Below are 22,863 nucleotides of genomic sequence, written 5' to 3'. Positions count from 1 at the left end.
CCAGCCACATGATGAGTTTGTGCTTGCTCTCTGCATTCTTAGAATGCTCTTCCCTCCTTCTTTGTATAACTAACTCCTACCCATCTTTCAATATCCCGCTGACAAGCTTCTCAGACAGGCAAGTGCTTCTATTCAATTCACCTGCTTAGAAAATAAGTCTTTTGTATCATTTCAGATCACATCACCCAACTGCTGCCTCTTGGTGGCTACCTTATGGCTAAACACATACAATGTGAGTGAATTTATTTTTGTGGGATTTTTCCAAACCAGGAGGTGCAGAGAGTTTGCTTTGTGGTATTTCTGCTCTTGTACACAGCAATTGTGCTGGGGAACTTTCTAATTGTGCTCACTGTCATGACCAGCGGAAGTCTTGGTTCCCCCATGTACTTCTTCCTCAGCTACTTGTCCTTCGTGGAAATCTGCTACTCCTCTACCACAGCCCCCAAACTCAGATCTGCTGGCTGAAAGGAAAGCCATACCTCTGTGGGGCTGCATGACACAGCTTTTCTTCATTCTTTTTTTGGTGGCACTGAGTTTTTCCTGCTCACTGTGATGGCCTATGACTGCTACGTTGTTATGTGCAAGCCCCTCAACTATACCACCATCATGAACAGGCAGGTGTGTGCTGTCCTCGTGGGAATAGCATGGGTGGGAGGCTTCGTGCATTCGTTTGCCCAAATCCTTCTCATTTTCCTCTTGCTTTTCTGTGGCCCCAATGTGATTGACCACCATTTCTGTGACCTGCTTCCCCTTCTCAAACTTGCCTGCTCTGACACCTTCCACATTGGTCTGCTGGTTGTTGCCAATGGGGGAACCCTGTCTGTCATTAACGTATCCTCCTGTCATCCTATGTGGTCATCTTGCTCCATCTGAGGATCCGGAGCTCAGAGTGGCAGTGCAAAGCCCTCTCCACCTGTGGGTCCCATGTCACCATGGTTATCTTTTTTTTTGTCCCTGGATCTTCATATACGTGAGGCTTTCTGCTACTCTGCCCGTGGACAAGATGGTGGCTGTGTTCTACGGAGTGGTAACCCCACTATTCAACCCTGTCATCTACTCCCTGATAAAGCTGAAATGAAGAAGGCCATGAAGAGGCTGTGGATCAGGAGAATGAAACTAAATGAGAAATAGAGTTTCAGTCTTGGATTTCATCCTTGGGTTTGGGATGCTGCTGAGTCCAAACTGAAGAAGCAGAATGGGTTGAAAGGAAGTTCACAGGACTTGTTAATACTAGTGTTATTCTACCTGATTTCCTTCTTCACAAACTTCATTTTATTCACTTGGGAAGTATTTTCTCTTATGGATTTACTGATTTTTAACATCATAAAACTGTGGTGCATTTCCTTTTTTTGTTATTTTTTATTTCAGTATATACTACTGTATGTGCCCTTAAGTGTTGATCAGTTAATGTCAATTTGATGGTGACTACAAGTGGTGCTTTTTTTTTTTCCATTCTTGTGATACTTCCCTTAGTAGAATGGGCTCCAGCTCTACCCAGGATAATACAAGAGGTGCTAGATCACCATTGTTTTTTGTGGCTGAGTAGAACTCTATGGTACACATATACCACATTTTATTAATCCACTGCTATATTGATGGACACTTGGGTTGTTTCTACATCTTTGCAATTGTGAATCGTGCTATTATAAATGTTCTAGTGCATATATCTTTTTGATAGAATGTCTTTTTTCCCTTTGGTTAGATTCCCAGCAATGGGATTGCTAGATCAAATGGTAGTTCTATTTGTAGCTCTTTGAGATGTCTCCATATTGCTTTCCACAGAGGTTGTACTAGTTTGCAGTCCCATCAGCAGTGTATGATTGTTCCTATCTCTCTGCATATATGCCAACATTTATTTCGGGACTTTTTGATAAAAGTCATTCTCACTGAAGTTAAGTGATATCTCATTGTGGTTTTGATTTGCATTTCCCTGATGATTAGAGATGTCGAGCATTTTTCATATGTTCAATAGTCATTAGTTTACCTTCTTTTGAAAAGTTTCTATTTGTATCCTTTGTCCACCTTTTGATAGGGCTGTTTGATCTTTCCTTGCTAATTTTCTGAGTTCTGTATAAATTGTAGTTTTCAGCCCTTTATCCAACATGTAGCATGAGAATATATTCTCCCATTCTATAGGTTGTCTGTTTGCTCTCATGATAGTTTCCTTGGCTGTGCAGCTTTTTAATTTGATAAAGTCCCCTTTATTTATTTTTGTTGTTGCTGTGATTGCCTTTGGGGTCCTCTTCATAAATTCTTGGCCTAGGCCAATGTCTAGAAAAGGTTTTCCAACATTTTCTTTTTGAATTCTTATAGTTTTGTGCCTTAGGTTTAAGTCTGTTATCGACCATGAGTTGATTTTTGTGAAAGGTGAGAGGTGATGATCCTGTTTCAGTCTTCTACATGTGGCTATCCAATTTTCCTAGCACCATTTATTGAATAAGGATTCTTCTCCCCAGTGTATGTTTTTGTCTGCTTTGTCAAAGATGAGATGGCTATTTGAAGATGGTTTTATATCTGGGTTCTCAGTTATGTTCCATTGGTCTATGTCTCTGTTCTTGTGCCAGTACCATGCAGTTTTAGTGAATATAGCCAATATCCCTTATGGTTGCATAAGGGATGGCCAATATCCCAATATGGCCAATAAGACCAATATCCCAATATGTTTGTAACAATTCTCAACAAAATGCTAGCAAACCAAATTCAGGTACTTATCAAAAAAATAATCCATCATGACCAAGTGGGCTTCATCCTTGAGATGCAGGGATGATTTAACATATACAAATCTGTAAATAATTCAACACATAAATACAAGTAAATACAAAGAGCATATGATCCTCTTAATAGATGCAGAAAAAGCATTTGCCCAATTCAGCACTTTTATGACAAGAGATTTAAGAAATTGGCACAGATGGGACTTACCTAAATATGATAAAAGCCATATATGAAAAACCCACAGCCAATATCATACTGAACATTGAAAAATTGAAAGCATTCCCAATTTTTAAATTTTTTAATAAATATTTGGAACTATACAGTGAGAAGCATTCCCACTCTTAACTGGAAGCATACAAGGTTGCCCTCTATCACCACTTCTATTCAACATAATGCTGGAAGTCCTAGCCACAGCACCCTGATAAGGTAATCAAGGGCATCCAAATTGGGACAGAAGAGGTCAAATTATAATGTTTGCTGATAAGATGATCTTATATTTAGGAAACCCCAAAGATTCTGCCCTGAGACTACTGGAATTGATAAACAAATTCAGCAAAGTTTCAGATTACAAAATCAGTGTATGCAAATCAGTAGCATTCCTATACAGCAACAACAGTCAAACTGAGAACCAAATCAAAGACTCAATATCCCTCACAATAGTAACACATAAAATAAAATACCTAGGAATATATTTAAGGAGTTGAAAGACCTCTACAGGGAGAACCTCTAAACACTAAGGAATGAAATAGAAGAGGATGTAAACAGGCAGAAAACCATGCCATACTCGTGGGTTGGCAGAATCCACATTGTTAACATTCTATACTACTCAAGTGATCTACAGATTCAATGCAATCTCTATTAAAATGCCAATATCATTTTTTATAGATCTATGAAAAAATAATTCTACACTTCATATGGAACCAGAGAAGACCCCGTATAGCAAAAACAATCTTAAGCAAAAAGAACTAACTGGGAGGCATCAGTTTACCAGACATCAAGCTGTATTACAAGGCTATAGTAACTAAAACAGTATTGCATTGGCACAAGAACAGAGACATAGACTAATGAAACATAACTGAGAACCCAGATTTAAAACCATCCTCATATAGCCATCTCATCTTTGACAAAGCAGACAAAAACATACACAATGGAGAAAAATTCTTATTCAATAAATAGTTCTGGGAAAATTGGATAGCCAAATTTAGAAGACTGAAACAAGATCGTCACCTCTCATCTTTCACAAAAATCAACTCATGGTCAATAACAGACTTAAACCTAAGGCACGAAACTATACGAATTCTAGAAGAAAATGTTGGAAAAACTCTTCTAGACATTGGCCTAGGCAAAGAATTTATGAAGAAGACCTCAAAGGCAACCACAGCAACAACAAAAATAAATAAATGGGACTTGATCAAATTAAAAAGCTTCTGCACAGCTAAAGAAACTATCATGAGAGCAAACAGACAACCTACAGAATGAGAGAAATATTCTCGTGCTACACATCTAAAAGGCTGATAACCAGAATTTATACAGAATTCAGGAAAACCAGCAAGAAAAGATCTAATAGCCCTATCAAAAAGTGGACAAAGGACACAAACAGAAACTTTTGAAAAGAAGATAGACTAATGGCTAACAAACATATGAAAAATACTCAACATCTCTAATCATCAGGGAAATGCAAATCAAAACCACAATGAGATATCACTTATCTCTTTTGGTGAATAGTCTTCATTAGAAATTTTTAATTATACTTCTGATTTTTTCTTCAAGTTGCTTCCTATAGTGAATACGCTGTGTTAGAGTATAAAGGCTTTTCATATACAGGGTTCAACAGAATCACCTGCCTTGCAAAATTATTCTTGACAGAATTGAACATTGTCATTCAACAATTTTTTGATGAGAAATAAGATGTTACATTGTGTCAAATTTCTCCCCACAAGATACTTATTACAAAGGGAAAAATGTAACTTCATAGTCCTCCTTTAAATAATTACCCAAAGTTAACATCACCATGAGATAAATTGCTGTCATGCACCTCTTGTTGTGGTGCACTGGAGAGGCACACAATATGTTTACTGTTGTATCAAAATACACAATCTGAGTCTAATCATGAATATGCATAAGGGAAACCGAAATTTGAGAACATTCTGTGAAATTATTCTCTTTCGCTCCTCCAACCTGTGAAGACAAAGAAAAATTGAGGAATTGTTCCAGACTAAAGAGAGGTGCCAATTAAAGGTCACATGTGATCCTGGATTGGATTCCATATTAGATAAAGGATATTAGTGGGGTGAAACTCTAGAGATAACAATCAAATTATATGAATATTATTTTGCTGATTTTGATAACTGTATTGTGTCTATATCAGAGATTGTCTTTGGATTTAGGAAATTACTCATTGCAATATCTAGAGATAAAGGGACATCATGTTGTTAGTTTTGAAACATTTTAGAAAAAATTATTTTTGTTGTATATATTGAAAGTAAACAATATGCTGTTTTGTATACATATATAGAACACAGTGAAATGACTAATATGGGCAGGAAAATTAACATACCTTCCAAAGTTAGCTCTTTATTTGTTGTAAGAGTACCTAAAATCCACTCTGTTAGCCAATTTCCAGTATACAACACAGTATTATTAACCATAGTCCTCATGCTGCATGTTAGATCTCTAGGCTTACTCATCCTATACAAATACAAGTTGGTATCCTTTGACCTACTACTCCCCATTTCCATTGTATCAGAAAAAATTCTATGCATCTGTTTGTCTGTGTATCTATTTCTTGAGAGAATGGAGGATAAGGAAAAGGTGGCAAAATACAAATATTTGGGGAATGTGGATTAAGAGAATACAGAAATTCTTTGTACTATTATTGCAACTATTTGGTAAGTCAAATTATTTTGCAATACAAAGTTAAAAATGTTCTTCAAATTAGATAGAGATCTTTTTGTTGTTTAGTTTGTATGTTCTTGATTCTTTGTGAGGATGGATGTTTTCGTGTTTATTTGATTTTGAGTCTTGTTTACAAGTTTTCCAATTTCAAAGCTTTCTTTACATTTGTATATAGTAAAATCTATCAGTTTTTAAAATTTAATCTTTTTTTCTTTTTGATTGACAAGTTATAATTTCACATATTTGTGGAATACTGAGTGATATTTTGATGTGTGTATATAATGCTTAATTATCAAATGAGGGTAATTCATTTTTTTCTATTGATTTATTCCATTGTTTTTGTGTTTAGATTATTCCACACCATTAAATACATATTTTCTTTGAAAAATTACTTAAAATTTTAATTTAACATTGTATAAAGGTAATATATTCATAAGGGTCAACAAACAAAGAAAGAAATAAAAAGGTACACGAATGAAAAGTTTCATTCCATTCCTTTCCCCATCCCTACCTTCCACTTTCTATTTTAGCTTTTCCATGTTTTCTATATTTCTTTCAGTTTCTTTAATCAAAGACAAGTGTAACATATATGTTCTCTATCTTTTACACGAGTAATAATATATAAACAGATCTGAAATGTGCTTTACTAACAGTGTATCTTGAAAATTTTTCTACATTAGTACAAACAAATTCTTTTTTTCAAGTTTCTGAATTTTTTAAAAAAAATTTCAGAATGTTACAGAGGTACAAACATTTTGGTCCCATAAATTTCTTTTGTACTATTTGAGTCAAAGTTATAAGTGTGGCCATCCCTCAGATAATGTGCATTGTACCCATTAGGTGTGAATTTACCCATCTCCTCCTCCCCTTTCTCACCTGCTTGATTTCTGATGAGTTTTATTTCCTTGTGTGCACGTAGGTGTTCATCAGTTAGTTCCAATTTAATGGTGAGTACATATGGTGGTTGTTTTTCCATTCGTGTGATACTTCTCTTAGAAGAATGTTCTCCAGTTCCATCCAGGTTAGTATAAAAGGTATTAGTTCATTATTTTTTATGGCTGAGTAGTACCCCACGGGCGATATATACCACATTGTATTATTTCACTCATGTATTGATGGGTACTTGGGTTGTTTCCACATCTTTGTAATTGTGAATTGTGCTGCTATAAACATTCCAGTGCAGATATCTTTTTTGTGGAATGTCTTTTTTCCTTTTGGGTAGATGACCAGTATAGCAATTGCTGGATCAAATGGTAGTTGTACTTGTAGCTCTTTAAGGTATCTCCACATTACTTTGAAAGACATTTGTAACTACTTCTAAGTCACAGTTTCTTGGCAAAGTTTCAACACTAGCGACAAGAAATTCCATGGGGAAATTTGGTCCCTAATCACAGCATGGGCTTAATTTATTTTAAATAGTTCAAACATCTCAATATTGGAAAACAACCCTTGGTCTACTAGTGAGTGAGTAGATTTTGTAAACTAAAAAATAGATCTAAAAATCATTGGTTAACAGCTTCCAGTAGCTTTTTTCCCCTTTCTGTTTCTCAATAGTTGATGTAAAGATTGGGCATGGAATTGATTTGCTGAATCCTTCCTTTTGTAATTTATGCACATCACTAGAGGCTATTCACTTTGTTAGAGATCACAGGACCCAGGGAATTTTGTTGTGTGGAAGCAAAAGTTACTTGTTAATTGGCAATAAAAATCACAAAATCAGGATCAGTAGAAAGGAATCCCAGTATCTTGGAAAGGGCATTTATTTGTACCTCAGCCACTTGATCGATAACTAGTTTGTGACTTTGAGAGATCAATTAAACTTTCTGTCCCTTAGTTGCATCAGGTGACAACTAAGGAGATTGAATTAATGGTCTACAAATTCCTTTCAGCTGCAGAGTTTCTTTGATTTCCCCTGGTGCCTTAGCTGAGATGAAGTGGTTTAGCCTAGCTGGAGCCTCCAGTGCAGATACAGGAGCCACATGGGTGGAGGATTCTTGTTCTGAAGAGACCCTCTGTGTTCCCAGCCACTCCCCTTCAGTGTCTTCAGCCCCGGACATCCCTGTGAGAGATGAGCTCTTGCGACTGAGGGAGAAAATTTTCCTGAGCCCGAGGAAGGAGAAGAATCTTCATGTTCAAGTCCTTGCTCTAAGGGTGAATGTTACCTGGAGAAGGTAAGAAATACTCTATCCAGAAAGATTTTTCAGGTCATTGTACATGAATGAGAGGCTTCAAATTGCTGTGTGATGTAGGGCCAGTCACTCTCCCTCTCTCAGGCTCAGCTTCTGATTCTGTAGAAGACAGAGGGCTGAACCAACGTGTGGTAAAGTTCTTTCTGGCATGCACTTTCTACGATTTCATGCAGTACCACTTGGGAGTCCAAGGTGAGTATGGAAAGGAGGCCTTTGTGATGTGACTTTGAGCTCTTAGCAATAGCTCGTACAGGACCTCTCTCATTTATTATTTTGTTCACTATTCACTATTGGAGAGATTGGGAAAGAGGAGGCATTTAATCTATTTTCTGTATGGAAGCACAAGTGGAAGGAGGATAAATAAGGGAATAAGACATACTCCAGGCTGGGGATAGTGGCTCATGCCTATAATCCTAGCATTCTGGGAGGCTGAGGTGGGAGGATCATTCGAGCTCAGGAGTTTGAGAGCAACCTGAGGAAGAACGAGAACCCGTCTCTACTAAAAAAAAAAAAAAAAAAAAAAAAAAGAAATTAGCTGGACATCTAAAAATTTATATAGAAAAAATTAGCTGGGCATGGTGGTGCATGCCTGTAGTCCTAGCTACTCAGGAGGCTGAGGCAAGGAGGATCCTTTGAGCCCAGGAGTTTGAGGTTGCTGTGAGCTGGGCTGACACCACAGCACTCTAGCCTGGGCAACAGAGTGAGACTCTGTCTCAAAAACAACAACAATAGCAAAAAACCCCCAAAACACCAAAACTCATAAAAAGAGATACTCCAAAGTAACTTTAGGAGCAGAGAAAACCTGCTTGGCTAATTCACAACATGTAATTGTAATTCCATATTGTTTGTAATATGGGGCATGTCTGTGGGGTTGGTTGACTAGTGTCTTGCGTAGGGGTGTTATTGAGCACCAAATAAATAATATTTGTCATATGAATAGATAAATAAGTCAGATAGTATGTGTGAAAGGGTTTTATCAACAGGCATGTGCTAAATAAACATGAAGGGTTTGTGTTATGATTTTGTTTTGTCACAGGGCTCTTCTCTGAGATCTACCTTGAATCTCCAAATGCTATCCATGGCCAGTACAAATAACGTGACCGAGTTAATTTTCACTGGCCTTTTCCAGGATCTAGAGGTGCAGAGAGTGTGCTTTGTGGTGTTTCTTCCTGTGTACATGGCCACAGTGGTGGGCAACGGCCTCATTGTTTTGACGGTCAGCGTTAGTAAAAGTCTGCAGTCCCCCATGTACTTCTTCCTTAGCTACCTCTCCTTGGTGGAGATAGGTTACTCCTCCACTGTTGTCCCTAAATTCATCACAGACTTACTTGCCGAGATTAAAATCATCTCCTTGGAGGGCTGCCTGGCTCAGATATTCTTCTTCCACTTTTTTGGGGTTACTGAGATCCTTTTGCTTGTGGTGATGGCCTACGACCGCTATGTGGCCATCTGCAAGCCTCTTCATTACATGAATATTATGAGTCGTCAACTGTGTCACCTTCTGGTGGCTGGTTCCTGGCTGGGAGGCTTTTTTCACTCCATAGTTCAGATTCTTGTCACCATCCAATTGCCCTTCTGTGGTCCCAACGTGATTGACCACTACTTCTGTGACCTCCTGCCATTATTCAAGCTTGCGTGCACTGACACCTTTGTGGAAGGGATGACTGTGTTGGCCAACAGTGGCTTAATTCCTGTGTGCTCCTTCTTCATCCTGGTGTCCTCCTATGTCATCATCCTGGTGAACTTGAGGAAACATTCTGCAGAAGGGAGGCGCAAAGCCCTCTCCACCTGTGCCTCACACATCTCGGTGGTCATCTTGTTTTTTGGACCTGCCATCTTCCTGTACATGCGACCCTCCTCCACTTTCACAGAAGACAAACTGGTGGCTGTGTTCTACACAGTCATCACCCCCATGCTGAACCCCATCATCTACACGCTCAGAAATGCAGAGGTGAAAATCGCCATGAGGAGATTGTGGAGCAAAAAGAAGGACTCAGGGATGGTGTGAAAGGAGACCTCAAGGGTGGAAAAGTGATGCAAGATGTATGTCTGATTATTCTGTGATCTTGAAATGGATTTTGGTTTTTGTGGAACATTGGTTTTAACTGATGAACACCTAAGAGCACATATAGGAATAACATTCGTTGCATGAGGGCCAGATTGGAGAGAGGAGGAGGGGATGGGCATATACATACATCATGAGTGTGATGTGCACCATCTGTGGGATGGACATGCTTGAAGCTCTGAATCAGGGTGGGGGGCAAGAGAAATATACGTAACCTAAACATTTGTACCCCCATAATATGCTGAAATAAAAAAGGAAGAAAACAAAGAAGAATTGCAGAAACAAATGTAGGGACTTAATATTACTGCTGCTGTGATTCTCTTTAGTAAGCAAACACTCCCTGGCCCCCTGGTATAATGTTCCAAGGAAAAAAGTCGGATAGTCTTTTTTTTTAATTTTAATTTTATTTTAGTATATTATGGGGGTACAAGTGTTAAGGTTACTTATATTGCCCATGCCCCTCCTCCCCCCTCGAGTAAGAGCTTCAAGTATGTCCATCCCCCAAACGTTGCACTTCTTACTCATTGTGGTTGTATATACCCGTCCCTTCCTCCCCCCTCCCACCCTCCCGACACCCAATAAATGTTACTCCTATATGTCCACTTAGGTGTTGATCCGTTAATACGAATTTGCTAGTGAGTACATGTGGTGCTGGTTTTTCCATTCTTGAGATACTTCACTTAGTAGAATGGGTTCCAGCTCTATCCAGGGATATACAAGAGGTGCTATATCACCGTTCTTTCTTACAGCTGAGTAGTACTCCATGGTATACATATACCACATTTTATTAATCCACTCATGAATTTATGGGCACTTGTGTTGTTTCCATAGCTTTGCAACTGTGAATTGTGCTGCTATAAACATTTGAGTTCAGGTGTCTTTTTCATAAAGTGACTTTTGATCTTTTGGGTAGATGCCCAGTAGTGGAATTGCTGGATCAAATGGTAGATCTACTTGTATCGCTTTGTGGTATCTCCATATTGCTTTCCACAGTGGTTGAACTAGTTTGCAGTCCCACTAGCAGTGTAGGAATGTTTCTCTCTCTTCGCATCTATGCCAGCATTTGTTGTTTGGGGACTTTTTGATAAAGGCCATTCTTACTGGAGATAGGTGATATCTCATTGCAGTTTTGATTTGCATTTCCCTGATGATTAGAGATGTTGAACATTTTTTCATATGTTTGTTGGCCATTATTCTGTCTTCTTTTGAGAAGTTTCTATTCATGTCCTTTGCCCATTTTTTGATAGGGTTGTTTGATTTTTTCTTGCTGATTTTCCTGAGTTCTAGATAGATTCTAGTTATCAGCCCTTTATCAGATGTGTAGCTTGTGAAAATTTTCTCCCATTCTGTGGGTTGTCTGTTTGCTCTCTTGACAGCTTCTTTGGCTGTGCAGAAGCTTTTTAATTTCATTAGGTCCCATTTGTTTATTTTTGTTGCTGTTGTGATTGCCTTTGGGGTCTTCTTCATAAATTCTTTGCCTAGGCCAATGTTCTTGCAGGTTAGATGTGTTTCCTGAAGACAGCAGATAGTTGGCTTGTGTTTTTTTATCCATTCGGCCAGCCTATGTCTCTTGAGTGGGGAGTTCAAGCCATTCATATTTTTTGAGATAACTGATAGGTGGAGCAGATTTCTGTTCATTATGTTGGGTTGAACTTTGTTGCTTTGTTTTCTCTCTTGAGCCATTGTAGTGTCTGGGCTTTGATCTTTAGCTTTGAGTAGATTTACATTTGTGAGTGTTTATTGTGCTGATCCATGGGTAACACTGTTTTGAGTACTTCTTGAAGGGCTGGTCTTGTTTTGGTGAATTCCCTCAGTCTTTGCTTATCTGAGAATGTCTTGATTTCTCCTTCATATACAAAACTTAGTTTTGCAGGGAAAAAGATTCTAGGCTGGGCATTGTTCTGTTTCAGAAGAGTGAGAATGGGGGCCCAGTCTGGTCAGATAGTCTTGTTGAATCTTAGAGAACTTGCTTGGCTCTGTGATATCCAAGAATATCATGGGGTTGGGTACAGTAAAGCCTTGAACCAAGTGTGTATTCAAATGAGAACATTTTGAGAAAATTTTGCAGATTAAAATCACTTCTTCCTATTAACCCCTCCCTTCCCTTCCTCCCTCTATTCCTCCCTCTCTCCCTTCCTTCCTTTTTACCGTGTTCATTCTTTCTCCCTTTGTTCAGTGTCACTCATGACAACAAACTAGATTTCATGAAAAAAGGAAACCAACCAGAGGAAGTATCAGGTAGTGTTTGGGAAGGAGGGTACCATATTCTTCCAACGTGGACAAGTGTGTCTTTGAAAATTACATTCAGGGACTTTTCTCCTCTTCTGGTTGGCTCTTGGCATCTTGTACCATAGACCTTCCAATAATGAGTACCAGAAAAGTCTCTGGAGCAATTTTAGTTCTTGTGACATGTTGGCAAAATATAGTCCTTAAATCTCTTTGGTCCCTTTCACAGTATCCAACATCCATAAACAAAGTAATATCAAAATAGTGTTGATTCTACTTAGCTGTTGGGAAAGATCAAATCAAATGTTTTCACATGATGGAGATCATCTCTAGTTTTATCAAGATATGAATAACACAGAATGTTTTATGGCCTGAGAATCAAGAGGAGAGTCATACTATCCAAGCATGTTTCTATAATACTCAAGACCTTTGTGCCTTATTCTAAGTGACTATGACAAGTTCATTCTTTTAATGTCTGTTAGCATTTCTTGGTGAAGGGAGATGTGTCTATATTGTTGTTTCCCCTCTCAGAATTTCCACCTCGCACCATTGTGCCACATCATGGTGGATTATTTAGAGAATATTATAAAATTGGTCCCTGTTGGCTTAGGAATTACACAGGCTGGCATTGGATTTGCACTACGTCCCTCCACCTTTTGGACCTTGAGGACCAGGTGAAGTAAGGCAGGCAAATTTTCTAGAGGAGGGAAGGAACATCGGGGGTGTGCCATACGCCTTAGTGTCTTTTTCCTTTCTCCTGCAGGGCTGGCTGAACATGTAGGTGAATGATGGTTTTAATGGTACCAAGAAACTTTACACACTTCCCTTGGTGTTCCCATTAATCATGTTCATGGATAGCCATCTGTAATCCCTGAGAACATGCTGCAGCTTCTGCTTGGAATGACTTTACCTTCCTTTTCCATATGGCAAAATCCTATCCATCCTTTAAGACCCAGTTTCAAGTCATGTCTCTTGTAAGGCCTTCTCTGACTTCCCTCCTCCTTGGGTTGATTTCATGTCTCCTTTCCATGGTCGTTTTTACATATTCTCATCATTGCCCCATTCATTTGTTATTATTTTATGTGATTTTCTCTCTCAGTCGGGTGTAAGCTCTCAAGGTCAGGACTATCCACTGACCCTCCTTTTCAGTGCTAAATATTGTGCATATAATTGATGCTTCATAAGTGCTTGTTGAATAAACAACCCTGCAGGCCCACGCAATCCTTGCTATACTAATTCTTATGGATCGTTTTTGAACACTTTCATGGTGGGGAACACATCTCTTCCTGTTAACATTTTAAGAGTTCAGGCTCTGAAATTCATTAGGCTATTCCAGTTACCTATTAACCACAACCCAAGATCCAAGTTTCTTAACTTCTCTGAATGACTGTTTTTGTATAAATGTAATAACTGAATATAATATGAACTTTATAAGATTATTCAGAATATTAAACTAGATAATATGCATGAAAAGCTTTTAGAAAAGAACATGGTACAGAGGATGTCATATTCAATAAATATTAGCCATTATCACCTTTATCATTAGAGCTGGTCATTGATTTTATTTTGTGAGATGGCTGCATCCCTGCCGACATGTTTGTCTTCTTTCTGTCCTATAGAGCTACTGAGATTAGGCCTTAGCATCTTAAAGTCCTAAGATTTTGCTCCTTCCTATGGGTTTTGCCTCTTTCTTAGATGTCATAAATTCAAATATTAATCCTGATTCAGATCTCCTGAGTTTTCCTTTTTTTTTTCAGACTCAAAGAGTCTCACTTTGTTGCCCAGGCTAGAGTGAGTGCCGTGGCATCAGCCTAGCTCATAGCAACCTCAAACTCCTGGGCTCAAGCAATCCTCCTGACTCAGCCTTCCGAGTAGCTGCAACTATAGGCATGCACCACCATGCCCAGCTAATTGTTTTCTATATATGTTTAGTTGGCCAATTAATTTCTTTATGTTTTTAGTAGAGATGGGGGTCTCACTGTTGGTCAGGCTGGTTTTGAACTCCTTACCTTAGAGCAATCCACCTACCTTGGCCTCCCAGAGTATTAGGTTTACAGGCATGAGCCACCATGCCTAGCCTGTGGAGAAGCTTTTTTATTTGATCAGGTCCCATTTATTTATTTTTGTTGTTGCTGTGATTGCCTTTGGGGTAATCTTCAGAAATTCTTTGCCTAGGCCAATGTCTAGAAGAGTATTTCTAACAGTTTATTCTAGAATTCACATAGTTTCACGCCTTAGGTTGAAGTCTGTTATCCACCGTGAGTTGATTTTTGTGAGAGGTGAAAAGTACGGATGCTGTTTCAGTCTTCTACATGTGGCTATCAAATTTTCCAAGCACCATTTGTTGAATAAGGATTCTATCCCCCAGTGTATGTTTTTGTCTGCTTTGTCAAAGATGAGATGGCTATATGAGGATGGTTTTATATCTAGGTTCTCCGTTCTGTTCCATTGGTCTATGTCTCTGTTCTTGTGCCAGTACCATGTTATTTTAGTTACTGTAGCCTTGTAGTATAGTTTGAAGTCTGATAAATTGATGCGTCCCAATTTGTTCTTTTTGCCTAAGATTGCTTTTGATATATGGGTTCTTCTCTGGTTCCATATGAAGCATAAAATTATTTTTTCTGTATCTGTGAAAAATGATGATGGCATTTTAATAGAGATTGCATTCAATCTGTAGATCACTTTTGGCAGTATAGACATTTTAACAATGTGGATTCTGCCAACCCACGAACATGGTATGTTTTTTCTCCTGGTTATGTCCTGTGCTATATCCTTCCTCAGTGTTTCATAGTTCTCCTTATAGAGATCTTTCACCTCCTTAAACATATTCCAAGATACTTTATTTTCTTTGTTGCTATTGTAAACCATATTGATTCTTTGACTTGTTTCTCAGTTTGACTACCGTTAACATATAGGAATGCTATTGATTTCTGTATATTGATTTTTTAACTTGAGACTTTGCTGAATTTTTTTTATTAATTCCAGTGATCTAATGGCATAATTTTTGGGGTTTTCTAGGTATAAGATCATATCATCAATAAAAAGAGACAGTTTGACCTTTTATGCCCCTAATTGGATGCCTTCCTATAGGTACAGCTATAGCTCACTGCCCCTGAACAGTCTAGGCAGAATAAGTGCTCTGTGAGATTTGGATGAATTTAATTTTTTCTTTCTTTTTTATTTCGGCATATTATGGGGGTACAGATTTTAAGGTTTCAATAAATGCCCATTTCCCCCCTCCCCCCACAAGTCTGAGTCTCCAGCATGACCATCCCCCAGATGGTGCACATTTCACTCATTATATATGTATATACCCGCCTCCCTCCCCCATCCCACCTGCCCAATACCCTATTACTGTAGTACCTATGTGACCACTTAGGTGCTACTCAGTTAATACCAGTTTGCTGGTGAGTATATGTGGTGCTTGTTTTTCCATTCTTGGGAAACTTCACTTAATAGTATGGGTTCCAGCACTAACCAGGAAAATATAAGATGTGCTATATCACCATTGTTTCTTAGAGCTGAATAGTACTCCATGGTATACATATACCACATTTTATTAATCCATTCTTGGATTGATGGGCACTTGAGCTGTTTCCACAGCCTTGCAATTATGAATTGTGCTGCTATAAACATTCGAGTGCAGGTGTCTTTTTTGTAGAGTGTCATTGGATCATTTGGGTAGATGCCCAGCAATGGGATTGCTGGATCAAATGGTAGATTCACTTGTATCGCTTTAAGGTATCTCCATATTGCTTTCCACAGAGGTTGAACTAGTTTGCAGTCCCACCAGCAGTGTAGGAGTGTTCCTCCCTGTCAGTAGATGGCACTTGCTTGGAGGAACAGGCTACGCTGTTCTTTTTATGTCCTGTTATCAGCTCTTGTTCCTGTAGGGAGAACTCTAGTGCCTCAGGTGGTGGATGGGGCCCTGGGACTTCCAGGTGTGTCCTTTTCTCCCCCTCAGTGAGGGCTGGTCTAGGAGAGAGTCTGGGTGGAGCTGGGTTGGGTAAGCCTGCCCTCAGGCACCACCAATGCCATTAGCAGGGGTCAAAGTTCTTTTCTATGCTTCCAGGAAAAGCTGCCAGGGAGGGGCTGGAATGGCCCCACTCAGCCAGAATATCTGTGTGTGTAGGTGGGGCTGTCTGAGACCCACAGTCTGGAGCAGGCCTTGCTTCTTTCCACCCCCTCAACTCTGCAGCTACTCATGGGCCTCTGCCAGCAGGCCAGACCACACGCCACCAGGCCTCCTCTGCCTGTGATGCTGGCGGGGAGGTTCCCTGTGCAGGAATGCTACCTCGGCTGGGTGTACGGCCTCCTTTAGGGAGGAGAGTTGCCCTCTAGGATGCTGATCTTCCCCTGAAGGCACACACACCTCAGTAGGCTGTTCAGGTATATCCCTTCTGTGCCCTGGGCAATGCTATACCTCGGTGCACGTGCACGGGATCTGGTCTGCAGGTCCGAGTTCAAACTATATCCCCACCAGGGAGAGGAGTTCTGGTCTCAATTCACCCACAGGGAGCCCAAGCTGGGTCTATGTCTCTCAGCCTCAGGGTCTGCACCATTCTCCTGGGATCACCGTGCCAGCAGCACCTGGGAGGGCTGGTAGGAGGGTGCTTCCAGTCTGAGTTCCCCTCATTCAGCTCTAGGGTCCCAAAAGGGAAGGGCCCATTCCCTGGAGGTGCCTCCGGCTGGTGGTTGTATTGTCTCTTTGGGCAGCCGCAGGTAGGGTCAGCAGAGGGGAGAAGGAGGCAATATGGCGCCTGCCGTGCAGCTCGGGTCTGTGCACACGGAGGTGCTCCGGGGGATTTGGGAGCCTGATGCCACATCCGCTACAGGCTTACTGCTCCCTGCTGGTGGCTGTCTCTGGGCTGATGTCCGCAGGTCTCTCCACCCGCTGGGGAGCCCACCGGCAGTCCCAGATGCAGGGGAGGAGAAAGGTGACTGATCCACCTACCCTTCCCGCTGGTCTCTGGGCTGCTCCGGCAGTCTCAGCTTCTAGTTCTCCTCTGCCACCTCCTTCCGTGGAGTGTCCCTTGGTCTCAGGTACCCCTCCTTCCGGCCCTTGTCTGCTGTATGCTCGTCTTCTTGCTTCTTTTTTCTAATTTCTGCTAGAATCTGTCTTTTCTGTAGAGACACTCTGTCTGGCGGTGTTTCTCATCTGCCATCTTGATTCCTCCCCCTAATTTTTCTTATTTCATGCTTCTGAAGTTGTTTCGTACAAGGAAGTTTGAGCTTTTCCTACAGGTTTGAGTTATTTCCCTCAAGTTGTTTCCTACAAGGAGTTTGAGGTCCTGCTTCCCAAGAGGTAGGCTGCCTGATTAGGAAGGAGAAAAAGGGTATGGCCTTCTGGGGACCAAGCTTCTCTCACCAGATTACATCTTCTCCCTGGTGTTCCTTAAGTAGTGTGAACTCAGGGCTGAGCTGCCAGAGTCCTTGATTCTCTGTGGAACATCTTGGAGGCAAGTCTGCTTCCCTCTTGTTTTAAATCCAGTGGAATTGAGGCCCCAGCATATTAGTCTCAGCATTCCTAAGCCTGAGGCTACAGGGAGAAGATCCTCCATCTGGGGTCTCCAGTGAGGCAGGTGCTCTGTTTGGTAGCTGGGCCATTTGTAAGGCTTCTTGATTGGCTAACTGGGAAAGCGGTATGAGCCAGGGCTGCTCTCAGGGCATTATTTACATCTTTGTGGTCAGAACACAAAAGATAACTGTAGTGAGAACAGCAGAGCCACAGAGACACTGGGGTGAGTTTTGTTTTATGACCATGGGCTTCTTTTGCATGTGGTGGTCAATTCCACTTTGAAAGAGAAGGGATTGGTGCCAGGTGCACACGACATTTTGCAAAGTGCTCCTGAGTTGGTCCCTCTCTGAAGCAAGTGCAATGCTAGGCCCTGGGGTCAGGGATGGAGAAGGTGTGGTCTCTGTCCTCGGGACCTTTGCTCTTTCAGTATTTATTGAACACCTGCACTAACCAAATACTATCATAAGAAGTGTAGGGGAGGTATATATCCACTGTTCATTTATTCTGTCTATATTCACTGAATGCTATTTCATGGCAGGCAATTCAGCAAGCACTGGAGATTGAGTGGGGAGTGAGCTATAACCTCTGCCCTCAGGAAGCTCACACTCCAGTGGGGCAGATGGCCACGTAAAACAATTATCACTCAGTGTGATCAGTGCCCTGACCACATTCCAAAATGTTCTCAGATGAGAGGGGCCACTGGCCATGAGGGGCTACACATTGGGGAGATGGATTTCCAATCTCTGAGTGGAATCCAGGCAGCACAGTGGACTGGAGTTTAACTCATCCTGGGATAGGGCTGGTTGTGCATTTATGGCATCTGTGAGGCAGGTATTATCTGCATGTTGCAGTTACATAGAATTTGAGTCTCTGAGGGGATAAAGAACTTTCTGCATATTACATAGATACTACCTGAAAAAACTTGAATGTCGACCCAGGAGTCCAGACTGCTAGCAGTGCTTTCATCTATGACCAGATTCTTGGTAGAATTCTTCAGCTGATCTGACTGTTTAGGGCTGGTTTCTGCCCTTTCTTTGTTTTCGTAAGTTCTATCCATGATATCCTTCTTGTGTTGGTCTTGTGTTGGCTTGTGTTGGTCTTGTCTTGGCTTGTGTTGGTCTAATCCTGTGAGGTTCTGCCAGTCACTGAGGGAAGGAAGCTTTGTGGCATGAGTGGAAGTCTTCTGCTTCCTGTTCTCAGGTGCCCTGCAGCCTCACTGTGTTGATACACAGAGCTCAGCCACCTTGTTGGTACAAAGTGCAGCATGGACTATGGCAGGTTGCAAAGCAATCAGTGAGTGGTCCTGGTGATGTCCTGAGGTGCTGGGAGCCTGAGCTGTTAGAAGGATGTGTCAGAGAATGAGTGGGCCCTGGGCAGGGGTGAGGGGTAGTTTGGAGCTTTGTTGTCATGGGAGCAGAGGATTGGAGGAAATGAAAGTACCAGTAAAGGGAAGAATTGTCCTTGGATTGAGCTGGACCTTGGAATGGAACAAGGTCGCTAAGTGACCAAGAACAGAAATAGAGAATTAGGATAAGCAGAAATAAGAGGGGTGCTGAGTGTCAAGGGAGCTGCCCCAGTGACATCTCTTGTGAAGACTGTAAAGGGTGTGGAGAGGTTGAGGACACTGTTCTGTTCTGTAAACCAAGGAGAGAAAAGGATCAGAAAGAAGTGGGATGAAGGAAAGTTGCAGGTGACATTTAAAGGCACTAGAAAGACATCTAACATCATCCAGAGGTGACTTACTCCTACTAGGTTCCCTCCTCTGGTCTGTTCCCACTATTCCACCTTCTACATACAAAGTGCATCTACTCTCCAGTTGACAAACTTTCTTGATGATTGCCCATTGTTTTCAGGATCAACCCCCAAATCCCTAATGGTTCTTCACAGATTGCTGCCAGTCTCTATTTACATCTTTATTTTTTGCTATTCTTCCCTTTATTCCAGCTATTCATGAAACATTGGCGCTTGCTCTCTGCCTTCTTAGAATGCTCTTCCCTCCTATGCATAACTACGTCCTACCCATCTTTCAATGTCCTGCTCACAAGCTTCTCAGACATGCAAGGGTTTTTATGTAATTAACATGCTTAAAAAGAAGTCTTTTGTGTTGTATTATTTCAGATCACATCATGCTACTGCTGCCTCTTGGTGGCGACCACATGGCTAACACGCACAATGTGAGTGAATTCATTTTTCTGGGACTTTCCCCCAACCAGGAGGTGCAGAGAGTTTGCTTTGTGGTATTTCTGCTCTTGTACACAGCAATTGTGCTGGGGAACTTTCTCATCGTGCTCACTGTCATGACCAGTAGAAGTCTTGGTTCCCCTATGTACTTCTTCCTCAGCTACCTGTCCTTCGTGGAAATCTGCTACTCCTCCACCACAGCCCCCAAACTCATCTCAGATCTGCTGGCTGAAAGGAAAGCCATATCTCTGTGGGGCTGCATGACACAGCTTTTCTTCATCCATTTCTTTGGCGGTACTGAGATGTTCCTGCTCACCGTGATGGCCTATGACCACTATGTGGCCATCTGCAAGCCCCTCAACTACACCACCATTATGAACCGGCAGGTGTGTGTTGTCCTCGTGGGAATAGCATGGGTGGGAGGCTTTGTGCATTAATTGGCCCAAATCCTTCTCATATTCCACTTGCCTTTTTGTGGCCCCAATGTGATCGACCACTATTTCTGTGACCTGCTTCCTTTTCTCAAACTTGCCTGCTCTGATACCTTCCGCATTGGTCTGCTGATTGTTGCCAATGGGGGGACCCTGTCCGTCATCAGCTTTGTGGTCCTCTTGGCATCCTATGTGGTCATCTTGCTCCATCTGAGGATCCGGAGCTCGGAGGGGCGGCGCAAAGCCCTCTCCACCTGTGGGTCCCATGTCACCGTGGTTATCTTGTTCTTTGGGCCCTGCATCTTCATATACCTGAGGCCTTCTGCCACTCTGCCTGTGGACAAGATGGTGGCCGTGTTCTACACAGTGGTAACCCCACTCCTCAACCCTGTCATCTACTCCCTGAGAAATGCTGAAGTGAAGAAGGCCATGAAGAGGCTGTGGATCAGGACGATGAACCTGGAAGAGAAATAGAGTTCGAGTCTTGGATTTTATCCTTGGGTCGGGATCCTGCTGTGTCTAAACTGAAGAAGAAGTAGGATTTTAAGGGAAGTTCATAGGACTTTTTAGTACTAGTGTTATTTTACTTGGTGTCTATCTTCAGAAACTTCATTTTAATCACTTGTGAAGTATTTCCTCTTATGCATTTACTGATTTTTGAAATACCATAAATAATACTGCAGTGAATATTCTTGAATAGAAAACTTTAATTTTACTTCTGATTTTATTTTCAACTTACTTCTTATAGTTAATATGCTGTGTTAGACTATAAAGGCTTTTGATGCACAGGGCCAAATGGAATCACATATGTTGTAAAATTGTTCTTGCAGAATGAGATACTGCCATTGAATACTTTTTTCATCAGAAATTGGATTGTAGATTGTCTCAAAGTATTTCCCCACAAGATGCTTATTAATTCCAAAGGGAAAAAATATAACTTCACAGCCCCCCTTTAAGCAATTGCCCAAAGTTAACATCACCAGGAATGAGACAAATAGATGTCATGGGCCTCTTGTGGTGTACTGGAGAGGCATATAATAGCTTTACTGTGGTATCAAAATACACAACCTGAGTCTAATCATGAATATGCATAAGGGAAACCTGAATTGAAGAACATTCTGCAAAATGCTTCAAAAGTGTAAAGGCAAAGAAAGATTGAAGAATTGTTCTAGATTAAAGAGAGATGACAAGGCCACTTGTGCTCCAGGATTGGATCCTGTATTAGATAAAGGACATTAGTGTGACAAACCTCTATAGATGAGATAATCAAATTATGTCAACATTATTTTTCTGATTTTGATAATTGTATTGTATCTATTTCAGATTATGTCCTTGGATTTTGGAATTACTCATTGTGATATCTAGAGTTAAAGGGACATCATATTGTTAGTTTTTAAGCAATTTAGAAAAAATGATCATTTTTATTATATATATTTAAGGCAAACAACATGCTGTTTTGTATACATATATAGAACACAGTGAAATGACTAGTATAGTCAGGCAAATTAACATACCTTCCAAAGTTAGCTTTTTTTTGTGGTAAGTATACCTAAAATCTACTCTGTTAGCCAATTTGCAGTATACAACACAATATTAGTTCTCATGCTGTATGTTAGATCTCTAGACTTATTCATCCTACACACCTACAAGTTTGTATCCTTTGACCTACTTCTCTCCATCTCCATTGTATCAGGAAAAATTCTGTCTATTTGTCTGTGTATCTATTTATTGAGAGAATGAAGGATAAGGAAAATCTGGCTAAATACTAATATTTTGGGAATCTGGATTAAGTGAAAACAGAAATTCTTTGTACTATTACTGTAACTTTTTTGTAAGTCAAATTATTTTACAATAAAAAGTTAAAAATGTTCTTCAAATTAAATAGAGATCTTATTGTTGTTTAGTTAGTATGTTCTTGATTCTTTGTGAGGATGGATGTTTTCATGTTTAATTGGCTTTGAGTCTTATTTACAAAGTTTCCAATGTTTCAAAGCTTTCTTTACATTTGTATATAGTAAAATCTATCAGTTTTTAAAATTTAATCTTTGTTTCCTTTTTAGTTGACATGTAATAATTTCACATATTTGTGGAATACAGAGTGATATTTTGATGTGTATATATAATGTTTAATTATCAAATGAGGGTAATTCATTTTTTTCTATTGGTTTATTTCATTGCTTTTGTGTTTAGATTATATTACACCATTAAATACACATTTTCTTTGAAAAATTACTTAAATTTTTAATTTAATTTTGTGCAAAGGTAATATATTCATAAGGGTTAAAAAAATGAAATAAAAAGGTACATGAGTGAGAAGTTTCATTCCATTCCTTTCCTCATCCCTACCTTCCACTTTCCACTTTTCTTTTCCTAGTTTCCTATGTTTATTTTAGTTTCTTTAAGCAAAGACAAGTGTAACATATATGTTCCCATTTATCTTTTTTACATGAATAATAACATACTATATAAATGGATCTGAAACTTGCTTTATTAACAGCATATTTTGAAGATTTTTCTACATTAGTACAAAGAAACCTTCCTAATTATTTTTATTTTTTATAGATTTCAGAATATTTTTTATAGATTTCAGAATTTCAGAATTTTATAGATTTCAATTTTTATAGATTTCAGAATATTAATTTTTAT

General features: G+C 40.1%; 2 protein-coding genes and 1 pseudogene across 2 annotated transcripts; all 3 read left to right on the top strand.

Annotated features, from left to right (window-relative positions):
* The first annotated feature begins 249 nt into the window (after positions 1-249).
* On the top strand, positions 250-1,131 carry LOC105884080 (olfactory receptor 4X2-like; annotated as a pseudogene).
* A 7,743-nt stretch (positions 1,132-8,874) lies between these two features.
* Positions 8,875-9,804, top strand: LOC142870461 (olfactory receptor 4B1). The gene has a single exon (XM_076001267.1). It carries the CDS (start codon positions 8,875-8,877, stop codon positions 9,802-9,804), a length of 930 nt encoding a protein of 309 aa, XP_075857382.1.
* Positions 9,805-19,761: 9,957 nt separating this feature from the next.
* On the top strand, positions 19,762-20,691 carry LOC105884121 (olfactory receptor 4X2-like). Its single transcript, XM_012787833.3, is given in 1 exon segment — positions 19,762-20,691. A coding segment is annotated over 1 exon segment (930 nt).
* The last annotated feature ends 2,172 nt before the right edge of the window (positions 20,692-22,863 follow it).

This window comes from Microcebus murinus, chromosome 4 (genome assembly GCF_040939455.1).
Source record: "Microcebus murinus isolate Inina chromosome 4, M.murinus_Inina_mat1.0, whole genome shotgun sequence".
Lineage (NCBI taxonomy): Eukaryota > Metazoa > Chordata > Mammalia > Primates > Cheirogaleidae > Microcebus > Microcebus murinus.
The sequence above is the reverse complement of the archived record's forward strand: the minus strand, read 5'-3'. Positions and strand labels throughout refer to the sequence as shown.